At 37.0% G+C, this 22514-nt stretch overlaps 3 protein-coding genes and 1 long non-coding RNA gene across 8 annotated transcripts; 3 read left to right on the plus strand and 1 right to left on the minus strand.

The window, feature by feature from the left end:
• The first annotated feature begins 784 nt into the window (after positions 1-784).
• On the plus strand, positions 785-5324 carry RPL15 (ribosomal protein L15). Of its 2 annotated transcripts, none has more exons than XM_022294984.2 (5): positions 785-944; positions 1075-1426; positions 2395-2546; positions 2738-2994; positions 5110-5324. In XM_022294984.2, the coding sequence occupies exons 1-4, from the start codon at positions 864-866 to the stop codon at positions 2957-2959; spliced, it is 807 nt and encodes a 268-aa protein (XP_022150676.1). In that variant the 5' UTR covers positions 785-863; the 3' UTR covers positions 2960-2994; positions 5110-5324. The 2 variants fall into 2 exon arrangements, with proteins under 2 accessions (XP_022150676.1, XP_022150675.1); XM_022294983.2 differs by having other exon boundaries at positions 5113-5324.
• A 2058-nt stretch (positions 5325-7382) lies between these two features.
• LOC111018762 (translocase subunit seca) lies at positions 7383-9655 on the plus strand. Its single transcript, XM_022294999.2, has 4 exons — positions 7383-7701; positions 8370-8584; positions 8666-8729; positions 8919-9655. The coding sequence occupies exons 2-4, from the start codon at positions 8406-8408 to the stop codon at positions 9216-9218; spliced, it is 543 nt and encodes a 180-aa protein (XP_022150691.1). The 5' UTR covers positions 7383-7701; positions 8370-8405; the 3' UTR covers positions 9219-9655.
• A 2636-nt stretch (positions 9656-12291) lies between these two features.
• LOC111018606 (ribulose bisphosphate carboxylase small subunit, chloroplastic) lies at positions 12292-13273 on the minus strand. The gene is made up of 3 exons (XM_022294776.2): positions 12982-13273; positions 12761-12895; positions 12292-12681 (listed from the first exon to the last, which is right to left on the minus strand). The coding sequence occupies exons 1-3, from the start codon at positions 13162-13164 to the stop codon at positions 12451-12453; spliced, it is 549 nt and encodes a 182-aa protein (XP_022150468.1). The 5' UTR covers positions 13165-13273; the 3' UTR covers positions 12292-12450.
• Positions 13274-13410: 137 nt separating this feature from the next.
• Positions 13411-18905, plus strand: LOC111018604 (uncharacterized). 4 transcript variants are annotated; one of them, XR_015787176.1, is made up of 6 exons: positions 13411-13978; positions 14291-14439; positions 14544-14612; positions 17436-17752; positions 17908-18007; positions 18090-18905. It is a non-coding gene; the product is annotated as an uncharacterized LOC111018604 (long non-coding RNA). The 4 variants fall into 4 exon arrangements; XR_002602421.2 differs by having other exon boundaries at positions 13411-14439; positions 14523-14612; XR_002602420.2 differs by having other exon boundaries at positions 13411-14439.
• Positions 18906-22514: the final 3609 nt, after the last annotated feature.

Genomic DNA, 22514 nt, shown 5'->3' on the forward strand with positions numbered 1-22514 from the left:
AAAAAAGGGGAGTATTTGCTGGTCGATTTTTGGGGAGATTGTAGGAGAAAAAACCAACTTAATCTCGCCGACCATTTTAGGAGAAAAAACGTCACCTTTTCTTTTTGTTGATTTGGTGAACTATATGTTTCAACGAATATGACTATCTGAGTCGGTGGCCACTGCCTGCCGACGGATTCTGGGCCTGGCCCATTATTCATACTCTTTTGGGCTTCCACTCCCCCACTAATTTGGGCCCAACTATTCCTCTAACTGCCTCCCGAACCATGTATTTTTAAGTACAACACAAGGAGGTGGGGATCAAACTTACCATCTCTGAGTTTGAGATATATGTTAATTACCGTTGAGCTATACTCGGTTTTTGCCTCCCAGATCATGTTAGATATTAAGTTAGTTTGAATTTGAGTTTGTGTAATTATCGATGGCTTGGATAAATATCAGATCTTGAATCCTGGTAGATTTGGAATTTAACTAAAATGGAAATAAGAACTCGCCCGAATTCTAAAGTTTCTTATTCAATGTTAATTCATTTTTTTTTTTAAGTCTGAGTGGCTATGAGTAATTTATTTCCTATCTAAACTAGGTTTTCTTTTATATTATCTAAATATCGCTGAATGATTCAAAAACATTTTCTTTCACAAACAAAGGAATAAGGTGTAGTTATTAGTTAAAAAATATTTATTTTTTTTAAGGAAAACTGTTGCAGCCCAATATAGAAAAGCCCGAAAAACTACCTACCGACCCATGTTGGGAATAATCGAGGCCCATTAGGCCCGTATTGAAGTGTTTGGATTTCTCGAAGGGAAAAAAGAGGGGAAATGGGAATGGAACGACAACTGTAAGCACTGACTTCCAGTTTATCCATGGCGTCCCTTCTTTCCTTATCTGCAAGTTCCTTGAGCAGAGCAGCAACTGCTGTTTCTCTTCCAACCACTTCGTTCAAGGTACTTCACATTCCTTCCTCTATATTGCTTCGCTTTCTTTGTTGGAGATTGGAGAAACTAAGTCAGTTCAATTTTCTGGTGCATTGATGCTTTAATCATTTACGAATCTCTAATTCTCTTGCGTTTCCAGGGAGATGTGAAGATTTTGAACTCGAAGCCGTTCAACATTTCTTCATTCAGGCTCAAATTCAAGGTCGGAGATGGAAAACACCTGGTTTTTCGCAACCAGGCAGCTGCGTCTTCCCTGTCTGCCTCCTCCGTCGAGGGTGTGCGGTTTCGACTGGACAATCTTGGACCGCAGCCAGGGTCGAGGAAGAAGGGGAAGAGAAAGGGGAGAGGTATATCGGCGGGGCAAGGCGGCAGCTGTGGGTTTGGAATGAGAGGGCAGAAATCAAGGTCTGGGCCAGGTGTAAGAAAAGGATTCGAGGGTGGGCAAATGCCTCTTTATCGGAGAATCCCCAAACTTAGAGGAATTGCAGGAGGTAATCCCTGTTCTCTGTCATTTTAATGTCATTGTGATTGATTCTTCTGCCTCGAATAGTAGAACTCTATGTATCTGGCTGTTAGGCGTCCGCAATGGCTAATTGTGCCTTTGAATTGTGGTGTAACTTCTTGTTGCTTCGTTGAGGGAGAGTTCAAATTGCCTTTCTCTCAATGGGCACCCCTCTTTACCACTAAATTTGCTCTTGCTATTTTCATATTTGGAGGTTGTTTGAGAAATTTCTGCCTCTTATTCAAAAGACTGACTGCTTACAGTAGTTTGGACTTATTTCACTTGTAATATGTGTAATTCCTTCATCCTTGATCGTAGGATATTCAACCCTGTTACATTTTAGAAGATCAGGACAAGGGAGAAAAACAGTCACTCTAGAAGTGGACATTCTTCTCCCGGTTACTTGAAAACACAATTGATGATTCAATATGGTGTTTTGGGCTGGAGTGAGTAGAAAGCTGTGATTGCTCATAATGACGGTTTGTAGAAGAGAGAATATTATTTAAACTGGATATGGGAGGTTGTCAATTTACTTTTTCGTTTTTGGAAAATGAAAATGATGTATTAACTAGACAGGAGGATTAGATAACCTCTCAATCCAGCCAAAAGAATTACAAAAAGCTATTCTATTCGGTTGAATGTCAAATGAAAGTGTAATTACAAAAGCTCCTAGACAAAGTCACCATCTACAGACCCGAAAAGGCAACTCTCGAGCATAACTTGTATAGTTACCCTTGCCCTTGTACTAGTTATGCCTTAGGTTATAATGCTTATTTTATCACCACATGTTGAGAGGTATTTCAATCTCATATTAAGAGAGTGGACTTTCTGATTTACTCCTCTTGTTTCTCTTCTCTTCCCGTTCTGAGGTGATTGTGTTTTTTTGTATGTCGTTCTTGTGGTCACGCTTGGATTCACTCTTGAACTTCCAGCTGAACAATTGTTTTTGCTTTCAAGGTATGCATGCTGGGTTACCTAAATATGTCCCAGTGAATCTGAAGGACATTGAAGAGGCAGGATTTCAGGAAGGGGAAGAGGTCTCCCTGGAAACTTTGAAGGAGAAGGGTTTGATCAACCCATCAGGAAGAGAAAGGAAACTCCCATTAAAGGTACTATTGTCACCTGCATCTATTGTGAGGATTACAGAAGTGAATGTCAAAATTGACATTGTGATGCATTTTCCTGCTCCAAGATCTGATATCAAAGCTAAATGCTTTAAAAAGATCTTGTTTGACTCATTGGGGTTATGTTATGGTAACTCATACTCATAGATATGCGCTTGACTTTGTCTTTCCTTCAGATTTTAGGTGATGGGGAGCTAAGTGTGAAGCTAAATATCAAGGCTCGATCCTTCTCATCAGCAGCAAAACAGAAGCTTGAAGCTGTTGGCTGCTCCCTTACAGTACTACCTGGACGAAAGAAGTGGGTTAAGCCATCAGTGGCTAAGAACCTCGCACGTGCAGAAGAATACTTCGCAAAGAAAAAGGCTGCGGCAGCTGCTGAAGATCAAGCCTCCGCATGAGTGGTTGTAAAGTTGCAAATGGTGACAAATTCCAGGTTAAATCTCTTCCTTCGTAATTTTGGGCCTTGGCTATAATATTGTGGGCTTTCAGTCCAATTCCATGGTAGTTGTCTGATTGTATTATTGATTGATTTCGAGAGCAACTTTTCTTCTCTGAAATTATGTCGTTGCTCTCTTTAATTAAACTGCCAAAAGAGAGTATAATCAATTAAAAGAAAAACATGGTTCAATTCAGAAATAGCGCGTTGAATATAAGTTGACTAGTGGGGAGAAGAGCACATCAAATAGGGATGATTCAGTTAATTTAGTCTTTGCCATCATTCTCAATCATGTCATCCACAGAAGCAAGAGTCTTTGACCCAATAAAGCATTTCTGCTTATCTAAGCTAACCAAATCCAAATCCGAATCAGTTTGGATATTTCTGGTTCACTGAACTGTGGAACTTATAAATTAGTTTTTCCCATTTTCAAAAAATTGCAAAACAGTTCTAGAGTGGAAAATAAAATCATATTCAATTCAGAGCGATCACTTCCTTTTCTTTCCCCCCTTTTTTTTTTCTTTCTATCTCCCTTTTAGCATATGGATAGGATCTCCAAAAGAGTCATAGGGTTGATCTTTCTTCTATCCCAGGAATGTAGCAAAGGATAGGAATAGTCAATTAGAATGTGTCAAAATTTGAATTTTTTGGTCACTTTCATGATTGCTTGCTTCAATAAGTTATATTATATGCACTGTTGTTTTGGATGCAAGGCATGTGCTTTATTAATCACATATTGTGCTGGATGACTCATTTCCTCTCATTTAATAATTGCCCATTTGCGCAAGAGAATTCGAAAGCGACCACAAAACCAAATGCTGCATCACCCATGGTGCCTTTTCTCCATTATTCTAACAATTTTGGACTTTCTTTCTCTGTCTTTTACTCTCTCTCTCTCAAGCTCTGTTTTGGTGTAAAAGCCAAATACCCTCGAGCCAAAAAGGATGATCTTTCCAAACAAACTAGTCTGTATTTAAGAGAAAAGCAAGGTCAAATCAAATTTTCCTTCCAAAACCCACTGAAATCCTTCATACGTTGCACAAAATTGCTGGCTAAGTTATATGGGGTTCGGATTCTAAACCCTTTTCTATACTCCTTTATATAGGAACTTTTATTTATTTGTTTGTTTTTTTAGAATACTTTATAGTTTGTGAATGATGAGTATCTTATATTGCTGTTGAGGAAATCTTGAAAGGATACACGTGTGTGCCCAAATTGAGTGGAGTTCCATGTGGAAATCTACATCCTTGGTTTTGTTAAGTTTAAAATAAGTTTGTAAATTAAATTATAAATGCGGTCATCGGTCAATCTCTTGGTTGGAGAAATAGGCAATTACTACTGAATTATTCTCGTTTTGATTTAGTCATCTACTTTCAGGGGATAAGTTTTCAAATATTATTATAACTCGCACTTAAAAGTATAACTTTGCAGTAAAGATATTTATTTTTTAAAATTCTAAATGATCCACCCGAGCATAATATTTACTTTATTATTTGAGGTTGGAGGTTCAAATCTCTATTATATATATATATATATATGTATCCATGTAGATACGTATATTTTAAAACTATTTACTCTTTATACACATTTTCTCTGTTTCCTTTTTACATGTTTCTCACTATGTATATACACAATTTTTTCCCATTAATATCTCTCTTCGTGTTTTTTTTCCCGTCACAATCTATCGTTTTAGACGTACTAAATTCTCCAAGTAATATTTCTTTATGGTTTATAACTTCACACTTTCTCCAATTAATTTATCTATACATACAATTTTTTAAATTTATTATACTTTTGGTAATTTACTTGTTTCCATTTCAATAAATTTTCAATTCTGAACGTATTTGTGACGTATCATTCAAAAAATTATTTTTACATTCGGTCAGTATTATTATAAAATGGTGGCCAAATAATAACTAAATAAGGATGCTTTTCTGTTCATAAAGAGTCTTTCGTTTTTTCCTTTTATATCGGTGATTGTTTGGGTCTGCTTGTGAGCACCTTGAATATTCGTATCGTATATTCGTATTATATTTGGTTGCTTGGGTAACTAGTAGGATTATAAAAGATACTTCGTTGGAAAAAAAAAATTTAAATAAAGGCGCTTCCCAGCAGGTCTTAAAGGGTGGGTGACGTCGACCTCCGTGGGAGCCATTCTAGATCGCTGGTGGCCAGGGGTTATCATTAATTTTGGAACAATGAAGATTTTTGTTTCTATTATTATTATAATTTACCGATGCATTGGTCAAATTACACATTTGATTTTTTGTTTTTTTTTTTGGGCGTGTGAACGTTTGACTTAATGTAGAAAGATTTTGGCGTGACAATCTTTCCATGCTTTGATGTGATCAATTTTAATTTTGTCAACTTAATATAATAATCTTTATTTTAGATATATAAATCTCAAAGTAATCATAAATCAGGATTCATAAGATGTTATTTATATTAGAAAATTCAAATAAGTGCAACAAGGATGGGTTTAAGAACATAAATTTATTAATAAAAAAAATACTAAATCAAAATTCTTTTATTTAAAAAAAAAAAAGCTTTGCATTCTAACTTAAATTCAAGTTTGTTAGGGGTGAAACTTCTAAAATATAACATAGTTCACCTTAATAGAAACCTTGCTACTTTAATAAACTGCCACATATCATTAACAATGAAATAGAAAAGCTAGGTCTAGATGAGATCGAAAAGCTATCTAACTTAAACACCTAACAAAAATATTTTCCGGTAAAATACGATTATCAATAAAATAAAAAATTATTCTATATGTATCAACCCTTTCATTTCCTATTAATGGTGGAGTGACAATTAGTTTTGGTACGTTGGATAATATCATTATTGTCTAACCCAATGACATTTCTAGAGGGCTTACATGTGGCTGAATAAGTATTCTATAAGGGTTTATTCAGTTTAAACGTACCATTTAATCCTTTAAAAGGTGTTTTGGGCGAGTAACTTTAGCTTCATGCTTTTATTTCCAAGAATCCAAATTTAATCAAGTAGAAATTGAAAGAATGGACTTTTGTTTGGTAATAGAAAGAATCATGGGAGAAATTTTTTTATATTGATATTCCTGATTAGTAATTAGAAAACCCTTGAAATCGTAAGAGACTTTAAAAGGTTAGGGGGCTTAACAAGGTTAAATCAAAGTGCCTAATTTGTAACAACCTTAGCTTATATTTGTTGTAAAGTTGTCAACATTGCCACCATATCTTAAAGTGACAACCAATAAGGGTACCTAAGTTGTCTTAACAAGTTAAATAAATGGGAGCAAATAAATTGGAGTGCCACCTTACCATATTGGTTGCAATGACGAACGTCATACATCTCCTCCGTATATACAAGGAAAGAAAAGATCAAAAGACTAGATACATTTATATGACTATACATACTTGAATATACTAGAGATTCAAGTTAATTGACGTTGATGTTTAATATCTATTATTTTTGTACCATCCTTTGACTAGGTACATTTCCTCCCACTTGACTACTAATATTTATCTACTAAGTTGAATCAAGATTTCAGAACAATAAGATAATTACCTATATAATTGAAATTTGAAATCCAATTATGATTACTCAGGTTATGGATTAAGTGAGATGACTAAAACATGGAAGGGTAGGCAAGATTGATCCGACTTAAAGGGTTTAAGGAAGGGAGTAACATACTCGCAGTGGTTTGCTGGACAACTGGACAAGAGAGTTGAGACTCGACCTAAACTTTGGACTGAAAAAGCTTGATTTGTTTTTATATAAGCATTACACAAGTGGACAGTTTTCTCATATCTCTTTCTCTCTCACTTTTTCTAGAGAGGTATCGAATCAGTAATTTTGACTCACCATTCCTACGTATATATTGCATCATATTTTCTTTAATAATATCTAATCTCCACCAAAAAGCCTAGCCATAGCCAAAGGTGAGGAAGCGTAAATGGTGATTATACAATCATTGATCTCGTTATTTTCATCTTCCGAACCAACTCATAGTTAATACTTTGCAGCTTGAAAAAGCGTGTAAACACGTGACGACGTCGTTGAGATAGCCGACTAACCACATGAGGCGATACACGTGTCGGAATCAGGTAGCTTGTGTGGTAATTGAGTACAACCGTCCATTTAATTCAGTGATGAGTGGGGCCCCGCTGGAGTTTGGGGTTTCCGTCTAAAATTTGAGATATTTACACATCTACAGTAAAATAATAATAATTAAAAAGTTGGGAGTTAAGGCGCCGAAACCGGTGAAACTTTTCTGTCGCCCTCCGCTGGCATTGGCAGTAGCACCACCGGCACCGCCAACGCTCCACTTACCTAACAAATACGAAATTTAAAATAAAAAAAATATATATTTTTTAAAAATGGAAATATAAATTAAATTATAAACCCGATGCGAAGACTCACTCGGCCCGGGTTGGGAACCGTTGCTGGTCTTCCTCTGCTTCTTCTTCCTCCTCCGCCTTATCTCTCTACTCTCTTCTCTCTCTTCCTTTTTCTGCTATTCTGATTTCTCTGTCTCCCTCTTTGTAAACCGCGCTTTATTCACTTTTCCCATCTCTCTGTATCTGTGCTCAACAGTTATCCGTTTATGCCCATCCACACGGAGCTTTAGCTTTTAAGTTTTTCTTCTTTGATTTCTGTATATAATACTTCCACAGCCTTTTCCGGACCTCTCACAGCCAACTGCTGCCTCTTGATTTTCAGGTATTCATCTTTTCCCCCTCTATAATTTCAAATTTTCCTTTCTCTCCTTCTCGATTGCGGCGCGCTTCCGTCGTTTAATTAAATCTGTTGACTGTTTGAGACTGAAATTTCTAATTCTTTGACGTGGATCTGCCGTCTGGTTTCTGAGATTCTTAGAAATTTTCGTGTCTAGAGATTGTGAAATTGTACTCTGAACTCTAGGGTGGATGATTGGACATATCTTTTCCAGTTTATTTTTCTCAGAAATTTTAGGCGATTAGGGAAGTGATTGAATCGTTTGTGATTTTTGGTTTTGAAAATTTGGAGTTCGTTCAGGTTTTGATTTGATTTTTTTCCCCCCTTGTTCCTCGAGATCTACTTTCTATTTTGCATAAAACTCGGGAGTCTTTGGATTGCGTCTGTGTGTGTGTGTTGTTTTAAAATATTGAATTGTTTTAGACAGTGAGGATCATGCCAACTAATGAGCTTATTTTTGTCCATTCTTTTTTTAACTTTGTATTTTAATTTATTCGCGAAATTGCCGAACAGATTCCGATCTGCCGAGGGGACAAAATCAAACTTTGAATTTTCTTCCCTTTCTTTCCGCTTTCATCGTCTGTTTGGTGCCATATGTCGCGAGGGCGATTTCTTTTATATAATATGTTTTTGGTTGTTTCTCCTCTCTCCAGGTTTATTTGTCCCTTGATATAACCGAAGACGCAAACATGAATCACTGCGCCATTCTGTCAAACACCTTCTCGGGCCACGAGGAGATGAGAACCTCTGTTCCGGGCCCCATTTCTGACCTCAGAGATCAGATAGTTTGCCCTAAACCTCGACGTTTAAGCAATCTAAAGGTCACCGTCAACGGCCACGCCGATGCCTCACTCCGGTGGAATCTATGGTTAGTCTCCTCTTCCCCCAACCTTCTGAAATCATGATAATAATTAAATAAACTGCTAATTCTTCTTGAACCGAATTTCAGTCACCAAGTTGAGCAAATTGACATGGCAGCGGGACCGGATCTGCTGGACTTCCTCCTCACAAAAGTATGTCTCTTTAATTAGACTTCAATTTCTTTTCTGTTCCAGATCAAAATCAGTGCCATCTTCTTCCCCCTTTCCACGAGAAAAACAAATAATTTAACTAATATTAGAGGAGGCCCTCGTAGGTTCGTTTGTCTACATCAAAGTCATTTCCGTGGACCAAAGTTATTAATCATATCGTTAATCTTACAGAATGGTTGCAGCGTGGACCAATCCTTCACGCAGTTGGCTTCGTCGCCCCCTTTTTTATGTGGGTCTCCGCCGAGCAGAGTAGCCAACCCATTGATTCAGGACGCCCGATTCGGGGACGAAAAATTCATTCCCTTTGCACCGATTGCAGCTTCACCGTCGGTTCAGTTGTCACCCTCCACAGCCTCCAGGAAAGGAGGCCGTGTGAGGGCGAATTTTGGGAACAAACCAGCGGTGAGGATTGAGGGTTTCGATTGCCTCGACAGGGATAGGCAAAATTGCAGCATCCCTGCCTTCGCCTAGAAACCCCATCTCTAAAATCAATTCCATACAATACAAGACATATTATACTTCATCTCGGAGATCTCAAGAGAAGAAAAGGATACGATTTGCGTTCGTGTAAATACGTTTGAAGGGTTCTCTGTAAATGTAAATAAAAAAAAAAAAAAAAAATCAACCCCATGTATACTAAAACTGTCCACTTGTAAGGCTTTTTTTGAGTCGGGGGCAAACGATGCTATGGATGTCAAGCTCTTGCATTATATTTTTGTAATTAGGCGTCTGTAAGAAGAAAGTTGAGGTTGAGGACAATTTTCATTGTGGTTCGTTTTGGGATCATTTGAAGTTAAAGAGTGAGAAAGAGAGGCAATCTGTACATATTGCAGAATTTGAAATGGAGTCTGTAAGAAAGAAGTCATCAACATGTGAATAATGTAGAACATTTTCTGATTGTGAATTTAGTTCTGTCTCTGGATTTTTGTTTGATTTTGGTTCAGAAAGTGATTCTGCGAGATCAAGATGTAGTGTGTTTGCTTAGGCATAACGCTAATGGAGATGGGTGTGATGGGATCCATTGGATTTTCTTTTTCAGGGCATCTTCACGGTATCACCGACCTCTCCAGCTTTTGCTAAAGCAACTTTGTTGCAGAGCTTGCCCCTTTATAGAGTGTTGTTTTCTGAATTCTGACACAATTTTTTACATTGGGAGGGGACAAGATTCCCTGCTTCATATCAGATGTTTGAGCTACAAAATTAGCATAAACTAATAATTTGATAAATATTACTAAAAAGAACTGCTTTGTTAAAAGAAAAAAGTGGTGATGACAGTTAACATCGGTGGTTTTGCAATGGAATCTTCAAAGGATTAAGGTAGAATATGGTTAATGAATATGATTCACTCTCAAGATGTCTTGGTGGTGAAATAGTAGATACTCGTGACTTAATGGATCACTCTAAAAAAGCATAATGTTGAGAGAGTGACAGTTGAATTGGAAGAAATAGATTTGGCAATGCATTCTTGAAGATCTTTTCTATCAATCACCTAAGTATATGCAACCACTAAAATTAAACAATGGTATATTGATACAATAGAAACCTTCAGTACATTTGAAGGATGGGTGACTTACTCATTTAAGTGACTTTGGTACTAGAAGGGGTATGGAGTACGAGTGGGTTAATTCAGTAATAGACAGCTGGCCACGATGGAATCTTCAAAGTGGAGCGTTGGTTTCTACTTCCTAGGACTAAAACAAGTGATAGAAAAGTACAACAATATCTATTTGGGCTAATTCTGAGCCCAATCGTGGGTTGAATGAAATGCTGGGCCAAGACGCGTGGCCTATACTATGGGCCGAGAAAGGGCTCGCTGGGCGTGCCAACGTTCTCTATGCTCGGCCCACATCTGGGAAAGGGACTGATTGGTTCGTCAAATCTCTCGATTGTCGCCCAGCCCGTGGAAAATTCCAACGGCTGTCCTTGATTGTGGTTCAAATGTCCAATCTATCTATTGGAAGCAGACGAGGTTCACACGTTCTATCGTGTCTTTTCGTCCAATTGAAAGTTAGTTTTATGAAAAGGATAACATTAAACGTCATAAATCATATATTTATTATTTTGTTTGAACTTAAAGAAAACTACAAAAATAACCTTTATCTTATGGTATATTTGTTGCGGTGAAAATGTTTTTCTTATCTTATTTTACCAAAAAATTAAATTCACCATTGTTGTTTTTTTTTTCAAAATGTTTTGGGTAGGGTTCGAATTCACAGCCTCATGATTGAAAATATATGTCAATTACTACTTAGTTATGCTCGTTTTGACAATTAAATTCACAACTATTACTATTTCAAAAATAAGACTCTCTTATACGCACAATTGAAAATACATATTTCTCAAATAGGATGGAAGATTCTAAATTAGTTTTGTAATTATTATAACTAATCTTAACTATATTCGAATTACATACAATTCTATGAATTAAGTTTGTGTTTGAGACCTTAATTTCACATGTTTGTTTTTTTATTTCTATTTTAAATAATTTCTTTGATTACTTCTATTCTTCATTCATTTCTTACTTTGCTAATTTCAACATATTATTTTTATCTATAATTTTTTTATTATTTTATTTCTATGAACGATGGTTCTACCTTTCTTCAAGACCGATACATTGAGCACTTCAACAAGTAATAACATATTTATGCTAATATAATCTTTAATGATCATTCAAATTAACAAATCTAATTTTTTTAATCCAAATCTAATTATAATTCAAATAAAAATAATATTATCTAATATTTCATTTATTTGGGACCAATATCCTGGGCACTACGGCAAGTACTTATTGCTTTTTTTCACTATTTTATGCCATGCAAATAAGCTATCAATAAGTTATAATTCCAAATTGCTTTATTAGCTTTTGTACCATAGAATTACAATGACATGCACTCTTATATGTCTCATATATTAATTTTCTCTTCAACTTGATATTTATAAATATATTCATAATCGAATCATGTTTATTCATGTACATTATTGATGTTAAAGGAAGTACCTAATAAAAAAGAGAGGAATATGATTAGTTTGCAAACTATTTTACCAAATTAAAGTTTAAAGAAAGCATTCAAAACTTCAGATTGAGTTTGTTGTTTCCAATTTTCCACGAACGAAAGAAATTAAAAAAGAAAAGTGTTATTTTCATGGTAGTTACAGAACAACTTCAGGTGGGGCAGCGACAGATATTTAGCCGGAAAGCCCATTATGAACCATACAAGTGGAGTGGCCCCTTCCCAATCCACCGATGGAAAGGGCAGCCGTCGGCCTTCATTACTCAAGCTTCCAGAAAAAAAAAAAAACGGCCCTTTGATTTTTAGGCCCAAACGTCCAAAATATCGTTTATTTTTTAAAATATATATATAAAAAAAGGAATATCATAAAGGCAGCGGTTGATTGGCTGAAATTGAACCTTATCGTTATCGGCATTCGGCAATGAATCTCCATTCTCGAGCACACACAGAAACGGAATTGGAAAAAAAAGAAAATTGAACATTTGATGAATGCATAATAATTGGGCGAAAGCAGGGAACATGATTGCATTAGATTGAAGGAGAAATCAAAGCATCATTTTATTCCAATTCGAATTGGAAAGTCCGGGAAATAAACATAGGTTGAAGAGACAAACCAAAACGGTAAAATGAAGAGAAGAAAAAAAATTCAAATGTTGTTGAAGCCCAATGGAAGCGAAACGAAGAGGCGAGACTTAGTAGCTTGATGGCTTGTAGACAATGAAACTGATGCACTGCACTTGGCGCTTGTTGTCGAAGCCAATGACCCTGATGAATGCGCTGGGGTATTCCTTCTTGGCCTCCTCGATCTCCTTGACCACCTGAGACGCGTCTGTGCAGCCGTACATGGGCAGCTTCCACATGGTCCAGTAGCGCCCATCGTAGTACCCTGGTGACTTGTGGTGCTCACGGTACACGAATCCATGCTGCAACCACCAATTTACATCTTATTCAAAATCCCATCGTCTACTAAAAAATTATTCATTCTAAAAAAAAGAACACTACCTCCAGCTCGAACTCAATGCAGGGGATCCACCCAGACCGGATCAGGTAGTCAATTTCCTTCAACAACTGAGTTTCGGTCATATCAGGCAGGTACGACAGAGTCTCGAACTTCTTCTTTCCAAGTGGAGGCCACACCTGTTTTTTTTGTTTTTTTTCCCCCCAATATTCAATTAATCAAATCAAAAAAGAAATGTGTGTTAGTTGAAGAGTTGTGTGCGTACCTTCATGCACTGAACTCTCCCGCCGTTGTTGGCGAGGGTGGTGATGTCGTTGGTCTTGCGGGTGACGGGGAAGGCGGCGGCGGATTTGAGGCCAGTGAAGGGTGCCACCATACTAGCCTGAGCAGGGGAGGCGCGGTTGACGGAGGCAACGGCCGCGGATGAGACAATTGAGGAGGAAGCCATTTGCCCCTCTTGTTGATTACTAGAAGCTGCTAGTTAGGTAGTAGAGTAGTAAGGGCGCTGTTGTTGTTGAGCTTGAGAGGCCTTGCACTGTGAGATGGTCCCCTATTTATAATCCCAATCTCCTTCCCCTCCAACGCTTCTCCACCTCTTCCCCCTTTTATCCAAAACCCCCAACCAATTCAGTGGTCGTAAATTCAGCTGGTAAAAAACTTGGACATTATTTTCGATTTAAAGATCATGTCACGCTTCTAATGGCCACATAGTCGACGAAACCTTATCGCTTCCACAACCACCCTCTCCTTCCGCCACGTGGCACCTGCCCATTACCCTTATCTCCTTCACACCCAACCCAACAGCAATCAAGAATGGGCCTCCCAATTTCCACACTCACCAGTCGCCTCAACTCAAATACTTTACACACACACAAAATAAATTCAGAATTATATTTGGGGTTAATTTAATTCGATTTTTTTTTTATCGTCGTTTTGGTGATTTGTTTTCTGAGTTTGCTCTCTGTGTTAATTTAATTGTGTTTAGTGGAGTGGGTCTAAATGAACTCTACTAGCCACGTCACCAAAATACGCTTCACTACGTGGACCACTGACATTATGACAGCGAGAAAGAGAGAGAGAGAGAGGATGCCAGATGGCCCAGATCCGTGATCAGAGGCCCGCTCATTGGGAGGCTACGAGAGTCCTATCTACAGTTAAGCCTCAGCTTTTAGGGCTCGGGTATTGAGCAGCGATCATAAGCCCAATACTAGGCTTCATGGAAGAAAGACCGGCCCAATTTCGCGTATAAAACACCACACATTGTAAGATGGGCCTATTCATACTCCAAGTTGTTGTGATTTTTTTTTTCTCTTTTTCATTTTAAATTTAGAATACAACATTATAACCATATGAGTGGGAATCCAAACCTTCATGTTACTAATATCTTAATTGTTAAACTATACTCAAAATTGGCAGTGAAGTTGGACTTATATTTGAAACACGAGTTTGTGTACTTCGAACCACACATTTTTTTAAGTTAATCATAAATTTAGCAAGCATTCGAAATTGCACATTCTCTTACATGTACAAACTAAATATAAACTATATAGATTAAAGGTTTGTATGGTAAAAAGGTGGGCCACAACATCCACTTCGGTCACTCACGCCCCCTGGGGGGTTCTACGGATGAATCTTAGTTGGACCTTGAAGCTCTCACAAGCCAATCCAGGCTCTGCAACTACGGAGTACAATTTCTCTCATTACGTTTCATTGTAGAAGGAAGGTAAGAGTTCAAATTGAAAATGTGCTAGGTGAAAGCTTCGTTATGCTGCTTCGCATTTCTCACTCACTTACTCATCTACGTAGTCGTTCGCCATTTCTTTCCAGAGATGGAGAAGCACTTTCAGCACTCTTTCGACTTTTGAGCTCGAATGATGTTAAAGGATTGAAAATCGTGTAAGTAGCCCATTCTCTCTCGTATTTAGCCTACCAAATTGTTGTTGATTCTCTGTTTTATCAAGCATTGTTATTTGTCTGTGGATTTCTTGTTAAATTTACTATAATTTAGAAGTTTAAACTCGCAGGTCTATTGTTGATTTAGCTTACATGAGACTGATGCTTTCATGTTCAAATTCGTCAATGTTTTCATATCAACAGTTCACATTTTGAATTCGTAAACCTAATCAATATTCGAGCTCATCCTATGGTGTTAGACTCCATCATTAGTTTATTAAAATTACTCTAAACTCAATAAATTACCCTCTGAGTAACCTAACCTCTGTTGAGAGTATGCTTCTTGTACCAAATTCTTGGTGTTTTGTAAGAGTAGGAGCTTTGGATAATGTCTCGTGTCTAAATTATTGAGAATTCCTATACAATTCTCTAACGGAAGTGTGTTGGCGCGAGAATACCGAGGATATCTTCATATACATCAATAGCTGCTGTAGAGATCGCCTGACCTAGAGGAACCATCTCTGAGTGTGTATTCATATTAGCTGACTTAGTAATAGGGAGAAAGGGGGAAAACTACAGTGAAGAAATTCTCATTCTATTGACTAGTTTCTCTCTGTTTTATGACTGCACAATTTAAATAGTAGAGCTAAATTCGAATAGTGGAGACTGCATTTATGCTCTCTAATATTTAAGTGAGAGGCATGCAGGTGTAACAAACCAGGCCAACTAACTACTACAATTAATTGATGAACTCCAACCGACTCTTTGGACATCTCTATTTGTAGTTGTTGGTAATCAGCAATGATCAAGCACCTTTAATCCGTGGACAGATTACATAAATCTGGTCTTCGACACTTGTATATTCATCAGTAACACTTGCACACTCAAAGAAAAATTTTCATTTGCCAAGATTAGTCAATAGTTAATTTACTTGGATGAATTATTCATTTATGACAATTTAGGCAGAACTTTTGAAACTGTTGGTCTTAGTTGAGTGATGTTTCAGGATTTGGAGGCTGTTCTTTCAACTCATTGTGGAATCTTGTTTCTGAGACAATGAGACCGAGTTACATCAATCCAAGTTTGGTAATTTTTGGGAGGTTTAAAAGAGAGGAATAACAGCATTCTTGTTGACAAGAGAATTTTAGAAAGTTAGGTCACTTTTGACGTTTCTAGCTAGATTTCCGCATGAAAAGATTCTTATAGTTATGCCTAATTGCGAGCTTTTTGTAGATTTCTTCTCTAGGTAAGGTTGTTAGCCCTCTAGGCTTCTTTGCTGATTTCCTATTTATTCTTTATTTTTTATAAAATTCTTTTGCCATTCCCCAATTAATGAAACTGTTTCTCATAAAAGTAATTGGACAAGAAAATCAGCTTTTTAACTACTCAGAACCTGTGTTAACTTTTACTGCTGCCGTATCTGTCTCTGAGTTAATTGAAGCTCATAGATCAGAGAGAAAGGATTTGGAGAAAACTTTTGCGAAAGAATACAGACCTATTGGCACCATCTTCAAAAGCTTAGAACCTACTACCTAGTAGTAATTTTACTAAATGAAAAGTTTCTTTTAAAATCCATTTTGTACCTATACGAAGCAAAAAACTTGTAATTGACGAGCAATTGCCTTTCATCTAGCTATATCCAGGTTTGATGTCGATGACGATTCCCATGGAATTCTTTTTTCTTTCTTCATTTCTCTTTCCTTTGGTATGAATAATGGCATGTCAAATCCAACATCTATGCTCCTGAATTTTCTCAATTCCAAGAAAAGCAAATGCAGAAACCTGGTTTTTTAACATAGTTTGTGCTAAAATAAATTGGATCTACTTATTATTATAATAAGTGTAAACTAGTTCCATTACATCATCTTCTTTTTTTACTAGAATGAGAAAAATATCTCAAGAGTCACTCATTCAGCTAAAGGGAAGTAGCTAGGGAAAGAATAAGATCTTTCATTACTTAAAAATACAGATTCTTTTGTTGATTTGATACCATCTTTAGTTAGGCAATTGGTTTGGCTCCAACGTTTTCCACTTTTGTTTTGTAAAATGGATGAGCACCTACAGAGTGGTGGGTCCATCTTATGTTTGATCAGTATGGCTTTAAGATTACACTTAGTTCTAATGAATATTTTCTTTGTATAATGGGTATGCTAGTGAGCGCGACCAATCCTAAATCTTACTCAAGCCCCATTAATCCATTGGGTCGATCCTTGTGGATCAAAGTGCTATATTAATAAGATGGTAAGTTCTTTCTTTCTTACAATTAAATACCCATAATACTCAGGATTTAGGTAAGGAGAAAAAGTTGATGTTGTACTAGGAGAAGGCCCCCCACTGTCTCATATGTGACCTGCCTTGGCTAGAGAGATCAATGGCCTGGACAGTATCGTGTGATTAGAAGAGTGATAGTAAAGGATAAATGTCCCCTATTTTTGTCCTTTTATTTCTGTGTGCATGTACAAGTTAGTCCTTCCATCCCTCTCAAACGACTATAATCACCTCCAACGAGGGAAACAACTCTCTAACTTGTAAAAATTCGATTATAATAATTATAAAAAAAGAAGACTTGTAAAAATTCGACGATTTTACATGTTGAAATGCTTTGGGTGTGATGATAAGTTAGATACTGTTCAGTATGATATGGTACCATGGTATTATAATAAAGTTTCGTCTGGTTTAAATGGTCAAAATGTTAATTTAATCAATAGCATGCTTGCAAATAAATGTGTCTACAAAATCATTATCAGGTTGAAATTTCCAATATATTCTATTGAGTCTGAGTTTCACAAGTGATCAATAATTTATGCTTTCAAAATGGCTTTTCAGCTGCATTTTCTCCTCTCAATTGAATCACACTATTGATGGATGCTACAAAGTGCATTTGTTCTATAAACGATCCTTATTCTCCCAGAGAAAATCATGCATGGTCTGTAATTCGTTTTGTCTCATCCGGTTGACGGAGTCAAGCAAACAATTCTGATAATTAAAACCTCCCAGGAGTTGAAAATCTTCTGAGTACATCATTGAAGTAAGTCGTTCAATAAAAACTTCAACCAACTCATGAAGAAGTTCGAAGTTTGATTCCTGTTCAATACGTATTCCAGGATGGCTTCTCTGGTGTTCAGAAGCTTGTGTAATTGCAGGTATAATTAATAACGCGTATCCACTCGGTACCATGGAGTTATTTATGCACAGAACTTCTCCACAGTGAAACATTGCAGGAAGGTGTCTTTATTGGTGGGGCATGGTTCATGGTTGCTTCTGAAATATATCTAACATAACGCGTACTTGGTTACAGTGGCAAAGCTATCCTCAAACGCAAGTAGTACAAACTCAGTGGTCGGAATGGCTGGCTATGCTTAAAATCCACCATGTCAGATTATCACCTCCACTTCTGGGTATACTAATGATTTATATCTCTATTGTTGCTTAATTAAATTTTTAGTCACTGTGTCTCTAATCATATTATATCTATCTCAGGTCGTGTAAATTGATGGTGTTCCTGAGAAAGAGCTTTTGCAGATGATATTAGTTTTTGGAAATGAAGCTTAATCTGGAAAGGTTATAATATATTTACGAAATCTATCCTTTACCCTGTAATAGAACTATTGTGGACTGTCATTTATGATTGCCAATGGAGAAGCTACTTTGATGTTGGTGGTTGGAGGGAATATGTTGATTGAGATTTAAGCAAAGAACATTTCAGTCAGTTGGCAACTTTTTGGAGCCAGAGGGGAGCTCGTGGTTTGGTTCGAAATGGAGAAAACTAAGCAAGCTTGGATGTAATTCCATTTCCATATGAATAGGAAAAGAAAGAAAAGAATGAATTGAAACTTTTAGAAACTGTCAAATCGGAAGAAGTTGAATTCCAATATTGACCAAGTCATTTGGTTGGTGAGAGAGAGAAGGGAAAAAGGTTGGAGAGGCAGAAGAAGGCAGATGGGGGAGTGAGTAGTGAGGCCAAACGGCCAAAAGGAAAAAGGCAAAGGTAATAAAAGACACCCGAAGAGGATTAAAAGGGTCATAGGACAGAAGAAGAGTACAAAGTCCAAATAGGAAGCAAAAGTTGCTCAACTTTAATGCCCTTGCACTGCATGGGGCTCAAAATTCAAGATAGGCTTTCTGAAATTGATAGAATGGGGCCCTTTTCCTTTTGGATGTTCTGTTCTGCCTGCGTAGGACATGGCCTCATCACTCTTTTTTCTCCATCTCATGCTACTCTGCCTCTGCCTCTGCCATAGAGTAGAAATGTTTTCATTTTCAATTCAATGGTTTTGGTTCCTGCCTTTTCTTTTCCTTTTTCTTGAAGGACGAGTCCATGTCTTTACTTAATCCAATAAAGAATTTAATACAATCTGTCGTTTATAAAAATAGATAGTAATTACCACGACGCATGCGTAATAATCTTTGACTTTTTCTTTACTCCAGTACTAATCTACCCGGTTGAATCGACTTTAAAGTGAGTTATACTAGTAAGTGCGCAAGAGGGTTTTTGGAATAATCATTTGGTTTTTTTTTAATTAATTAATTTATTGTTTTTTTTTTTGTGTGTGCTGAAATGTAGTTGGAAAAATGCCTTATTTCTTATCTTCCTTCTAATCAATACCCCACATTCCGTCGCACTTTTTAGGAAGTGGCCCCTGTGGCTGTGGAGAAGAAACAAAATATTAGCTAACTTACGTAGAAAGTAAATTAAATTAAAGTTTTCAGGTTTTTGAGAAACCCCTTTTGAATAAAAATTTTGAAAAACAACTTTACAAAGTCTCCTTCAACTTGAACCCTAAATTGATAATATCAAGGAGTACTGAAAAATGTTCAGTATTATTATATTTTATAGCCTATAAATTAAAATGTTTGGTAGAAATGAGACCAATTGGAAGCTCCCAAAGAACTCACATGACTGTGGTATCATCAAAATCATCGTCAAGAAAAGAGTTCTCGTTGCATTGTCTCCTAATTACTCGAGGCGTCCAATGGCAAAACCATACGTGGCTTTAATGTCTCACGTTATTGGAATCTTAATCATAAGACAATAAAATAAAATGGCACCGACATAAGGTTGTATTTTGAATAAATTTGGAGTAAAACCATGCTGAAATCACTACGGTTTTCTCGTCATTGTTAATTTGTTAACTAATGAAAGCCAAATAGGAGTCAAACCTAACTTTTCCATTATCATATATATGTGTGTGTGTGGTGGTGGACCATTTTAGCCTTCTATTCCCTCGTCACGTGGGCCACTGTCGTCTCTCTCTCTTTCTCTGAGTCCCATTATAGCCGTCTTTTCTTCACTCATATATCTCACAGCTAAGCCTCTCCACTCGAGGCCATCTGTGAAAAGAGAGAGAAATTAAAGAGCTCTGATTTGTGATTTGTGATTTGTGATTCCAAACCAAATCCATTCAATAGATGTCGAGCCAGAGAGAGGAGAAATTTGAGGCCTGAGGGGCTGTTGAAAAGTGAAGATTCCTCCGAATTTTGTTCTTGTTTTTTATGTGGGTTTTTTCAACTTCCGGCTGCCGGCCTCCGATGTGTACCAGAAGAATCGCCGCCGTCTCCTCCTCCGCCTCTTCTTTCGCCATTCTAATCTTGATCCTCTGGGTGTCGCAGATTTGGGTCTGCTGCCACTGCCAAGCTAGAGCTTCTCGGATTCTCCCGCCGCCGCTCACCGGCGACGCAAAACACGATGCCAGCGGCAAAAATGAACTTGTCCAGAAATATTTGAGAGGAAGAGCTTCCGATCGCCACGAAGGATTCGAAGACAGCAAACGGAGAGTACCCAGTTGTCCAGATCCTCTCCACAATTAGTTGAATTTAATTCATTTTTCCGACCCCTCTGTCTTTGTCATCATTTTCTTCTCCATCTAACTCCAAAATACCCCCGTTTTTCTCCTCAATTTTTGCTACATTGTGATCAATTGCGATGCGTTTTCTGTGGTTCTACAGAGAAAACCGGGGTTATTTTGGTACTTCACTCTGTTATATATGAAATTATATATTTCCTCTTTTTAATTCATACAAGTACAGAACAACACTATGTAGCCACTTCTTTTTTTTTTTTCCTTTTTTTCTTCTTTTTATTTTAATGGGAAAACCAAATGTTGTAAATTCTACTGCAGAAAACAGAGGCCAGTGGGTCGGTTTCAATTTTGGAGGGTTCAATTTGGGAAAAAGCCAATCCATGTCCGCAACTGAATCAAAAGAGAAAAAGTAAAAAAAAAAAAAAAAAAAGGAAAAAGAAGGAGCGTTAATATGTAGTGTATTATGTCATTTCTGTGTCGAATCTGAATGATCTGTCATCACATATTATTCTTCGTTGGTAGCCGGAGGCTGGATGGGCCTATTGGGCCTTGACCAGGGAAAAAACCGGCCCAGCCCACATAAATGAGATGCGTTTGGTTCGGAAAAAAGGGAAGGGGTTTGAAGGGGACAAAGATAAGGTTAAAAGGGGAGATATAAATAGGAGTACGAAGAGAAGTAGATTGGATTTTAGTGTTTGTAAGGATTGGGAAAATGGAGATATGGAGATCTCAATTCTCGTATGTGGAATAATTTATTTGTGAAGCAAATGGGAAGAAAAGAAAGTGCATTGGGAGGCCCATCAATAAGAAAAAAATGGCAGCAGTGAATTGAGTACGAACACGAACAATTAGTACTACAAAAAATTTGAAATTTATTTGGAGGAAGAAGAAGGAAAGAAGAAAACAGGAAAAACAAAACAGAGAAACCGAGATATGAGAATACGCCGCGTATTGCGCGGCCAAGAAGTTGAGAAAATAAAAGCTGCAATTTATTATATGCAATTAGCGCCCTGCTTTCTTTGTCTGCTTGCATTTTGGATTTTTGGATTTTGGAATCAAATTCACCATCTACCTCTTTTTCTCCTCATTTTATTTTTATTTTTTCCTCCCTCTTTTCTATTTTACCAAAAGAACTTATACGAACCAGTGAAGGTGCTAGAGAAATATTTATGAATGTTTTGAAAATAATTAATTTTGTGTGCTGGCTTGTCTTTATGGGATGGGGTGGGAAGGTATGCAAATTTAATATTGGTTTGAATGTTGAATATTAAATGTAGTATTTGAATTTAAATTCCTATTCAAAATCAAAATAAAACGTGTCTGATTAGAGCGAGAAGATGGGGTCGCCGGCCCATTGATGGATTAGCGGACCAGCTCATCGGCCCATTTATAGACTTGTGGGCCATCTCAAGATTCTCGCCAGCCCATTGATGGGGATAGCAGACCGGCCCAACGGCCCAACATTGATTGAATAGGCTTGTCTACCGACATCTGTGGATTAATGTATTGACCATTTTCATGTTTAAAATGTATGAGAAAACGAGGTCCTACCTCTTCATGGTAATTTTTTCATTTGTAAAAACCCTAGGGATGAACATAGTGAAGAGAAAGTGGAAAGACACGTTAAAAAATTTCATTAACCACGGTAAAGATAAAATCGAAGAATAATATTAACGAGTTAGAATAGCGTACGTCATGTGTACTCTTCAAAAAGACATAAAATTATTTAATTGTAAAGATTGTTTATTCAAATATCATACTAGTGTCGGTTGAACCTATATATATTTTTTTGTTATTTTGCCAAATGCTTTGATTTTTTACCACAAAATCAAAATTTTTGTTCGCTTAAAATACTCATGCACATAAAATCAATTCTACTTTATAAAGGGGTTAGTTTTTGTACTAGAATTAGCTTATTCACCTAGTTTTAAGGTAATTAAACCAAAACCCATTTGATTAAAATGATAAATTCAAACCCTAATCGTCAACATTTCTATCCAAGAGTGCCTTTGGGGCAGAAAGCTTATGCTTCAATTAGCAAATCCAACAAAGAAAAAAAAGTTGATTATTACTTATTATGCCTTTTCCTACCGACGTGGTCACA

This window comes from Momordica charantia, assembly GCF_013281855.1.
Source record: "Momordica charantia cultivar OHB3-1 chromosome 9 unlocalized genomic scaffold, Mcharantia_2.0 BLBB01000009.1, whole genome shotgun sequence".
In the NCBI taxonomy this organism is placed as follows: Eukaryota; Viridiplantae; Streptophyta; class Magnoliopsida; order Cucurbitales; family Cucurbitaceae; genus Momordica; species Momordica charantia.

Bases quoted from the DNA above. Each gene is read 5' to 3' on its own strand.
- RPL15 (XM_022294984.2), top strand. From the start codon at position 864: ATGGCGTCCCTTCTTTCCTTATCTGCAAGTTCCTTGAGCAGAGCAGCA. The intron at 945-1,074 runs GTACTTCACATT...TTGCGTTTCCAG, and splicing joins TTCCAACCACTTCGTTCAAG to GGAGATGTGAAGATTTTGAA. The intron at 2,547-2,737 runs GTACTATTGTCA...TCTTTCCTTCAG, and splicing joins AAAGGAAACTCCCATTAAAG to ATTTTAGGTGATGGGGAGCT.
- LOC111018762 (XM_022294999.2), top strand. From the start codon at position 8,406: ATGAATCACTGCGCCATTCTGTCAAACACCTTCTCGGGCCACGAGGAG. The intron at 8,585-8,665 runs GTTAGTCTCCTC...ACCGAATTTCAG, and splicing joins TCACTCCGGTGGAATCTATG to TCACCAAGTTGAGCAAATTG. The intron at 8,730-8,918 runs GTATGTCTCTTT...TTAATCTTACAG, and splicing joins TGGACTTCCTCCTCACAAAA to AATGGTTGCAGCGTGGACCA.
- LOC111018606 (XM_022294776.2), bottom strand. From the start codon at position 13,164: ATGGCTTCCTCCTCAATTGTCTCATCCGCGGCCGTTGCCTCCGTCAAC. The intron at 12,896-12,981 runs GTACGCACACAA...CAAAAAAAACAG, and splicing joins GGAGAGTTCAGTGCATGAAG to GTGTGGCCTCCACTTGGAAA. The intron at 12,682-12,760 runs GTAGTGTTCTTT...TGGTGGTTGCAG, and splicing joins GCATTGAGTTCGAGCTGGAG to CATGGATTCGTGTACCGTGA.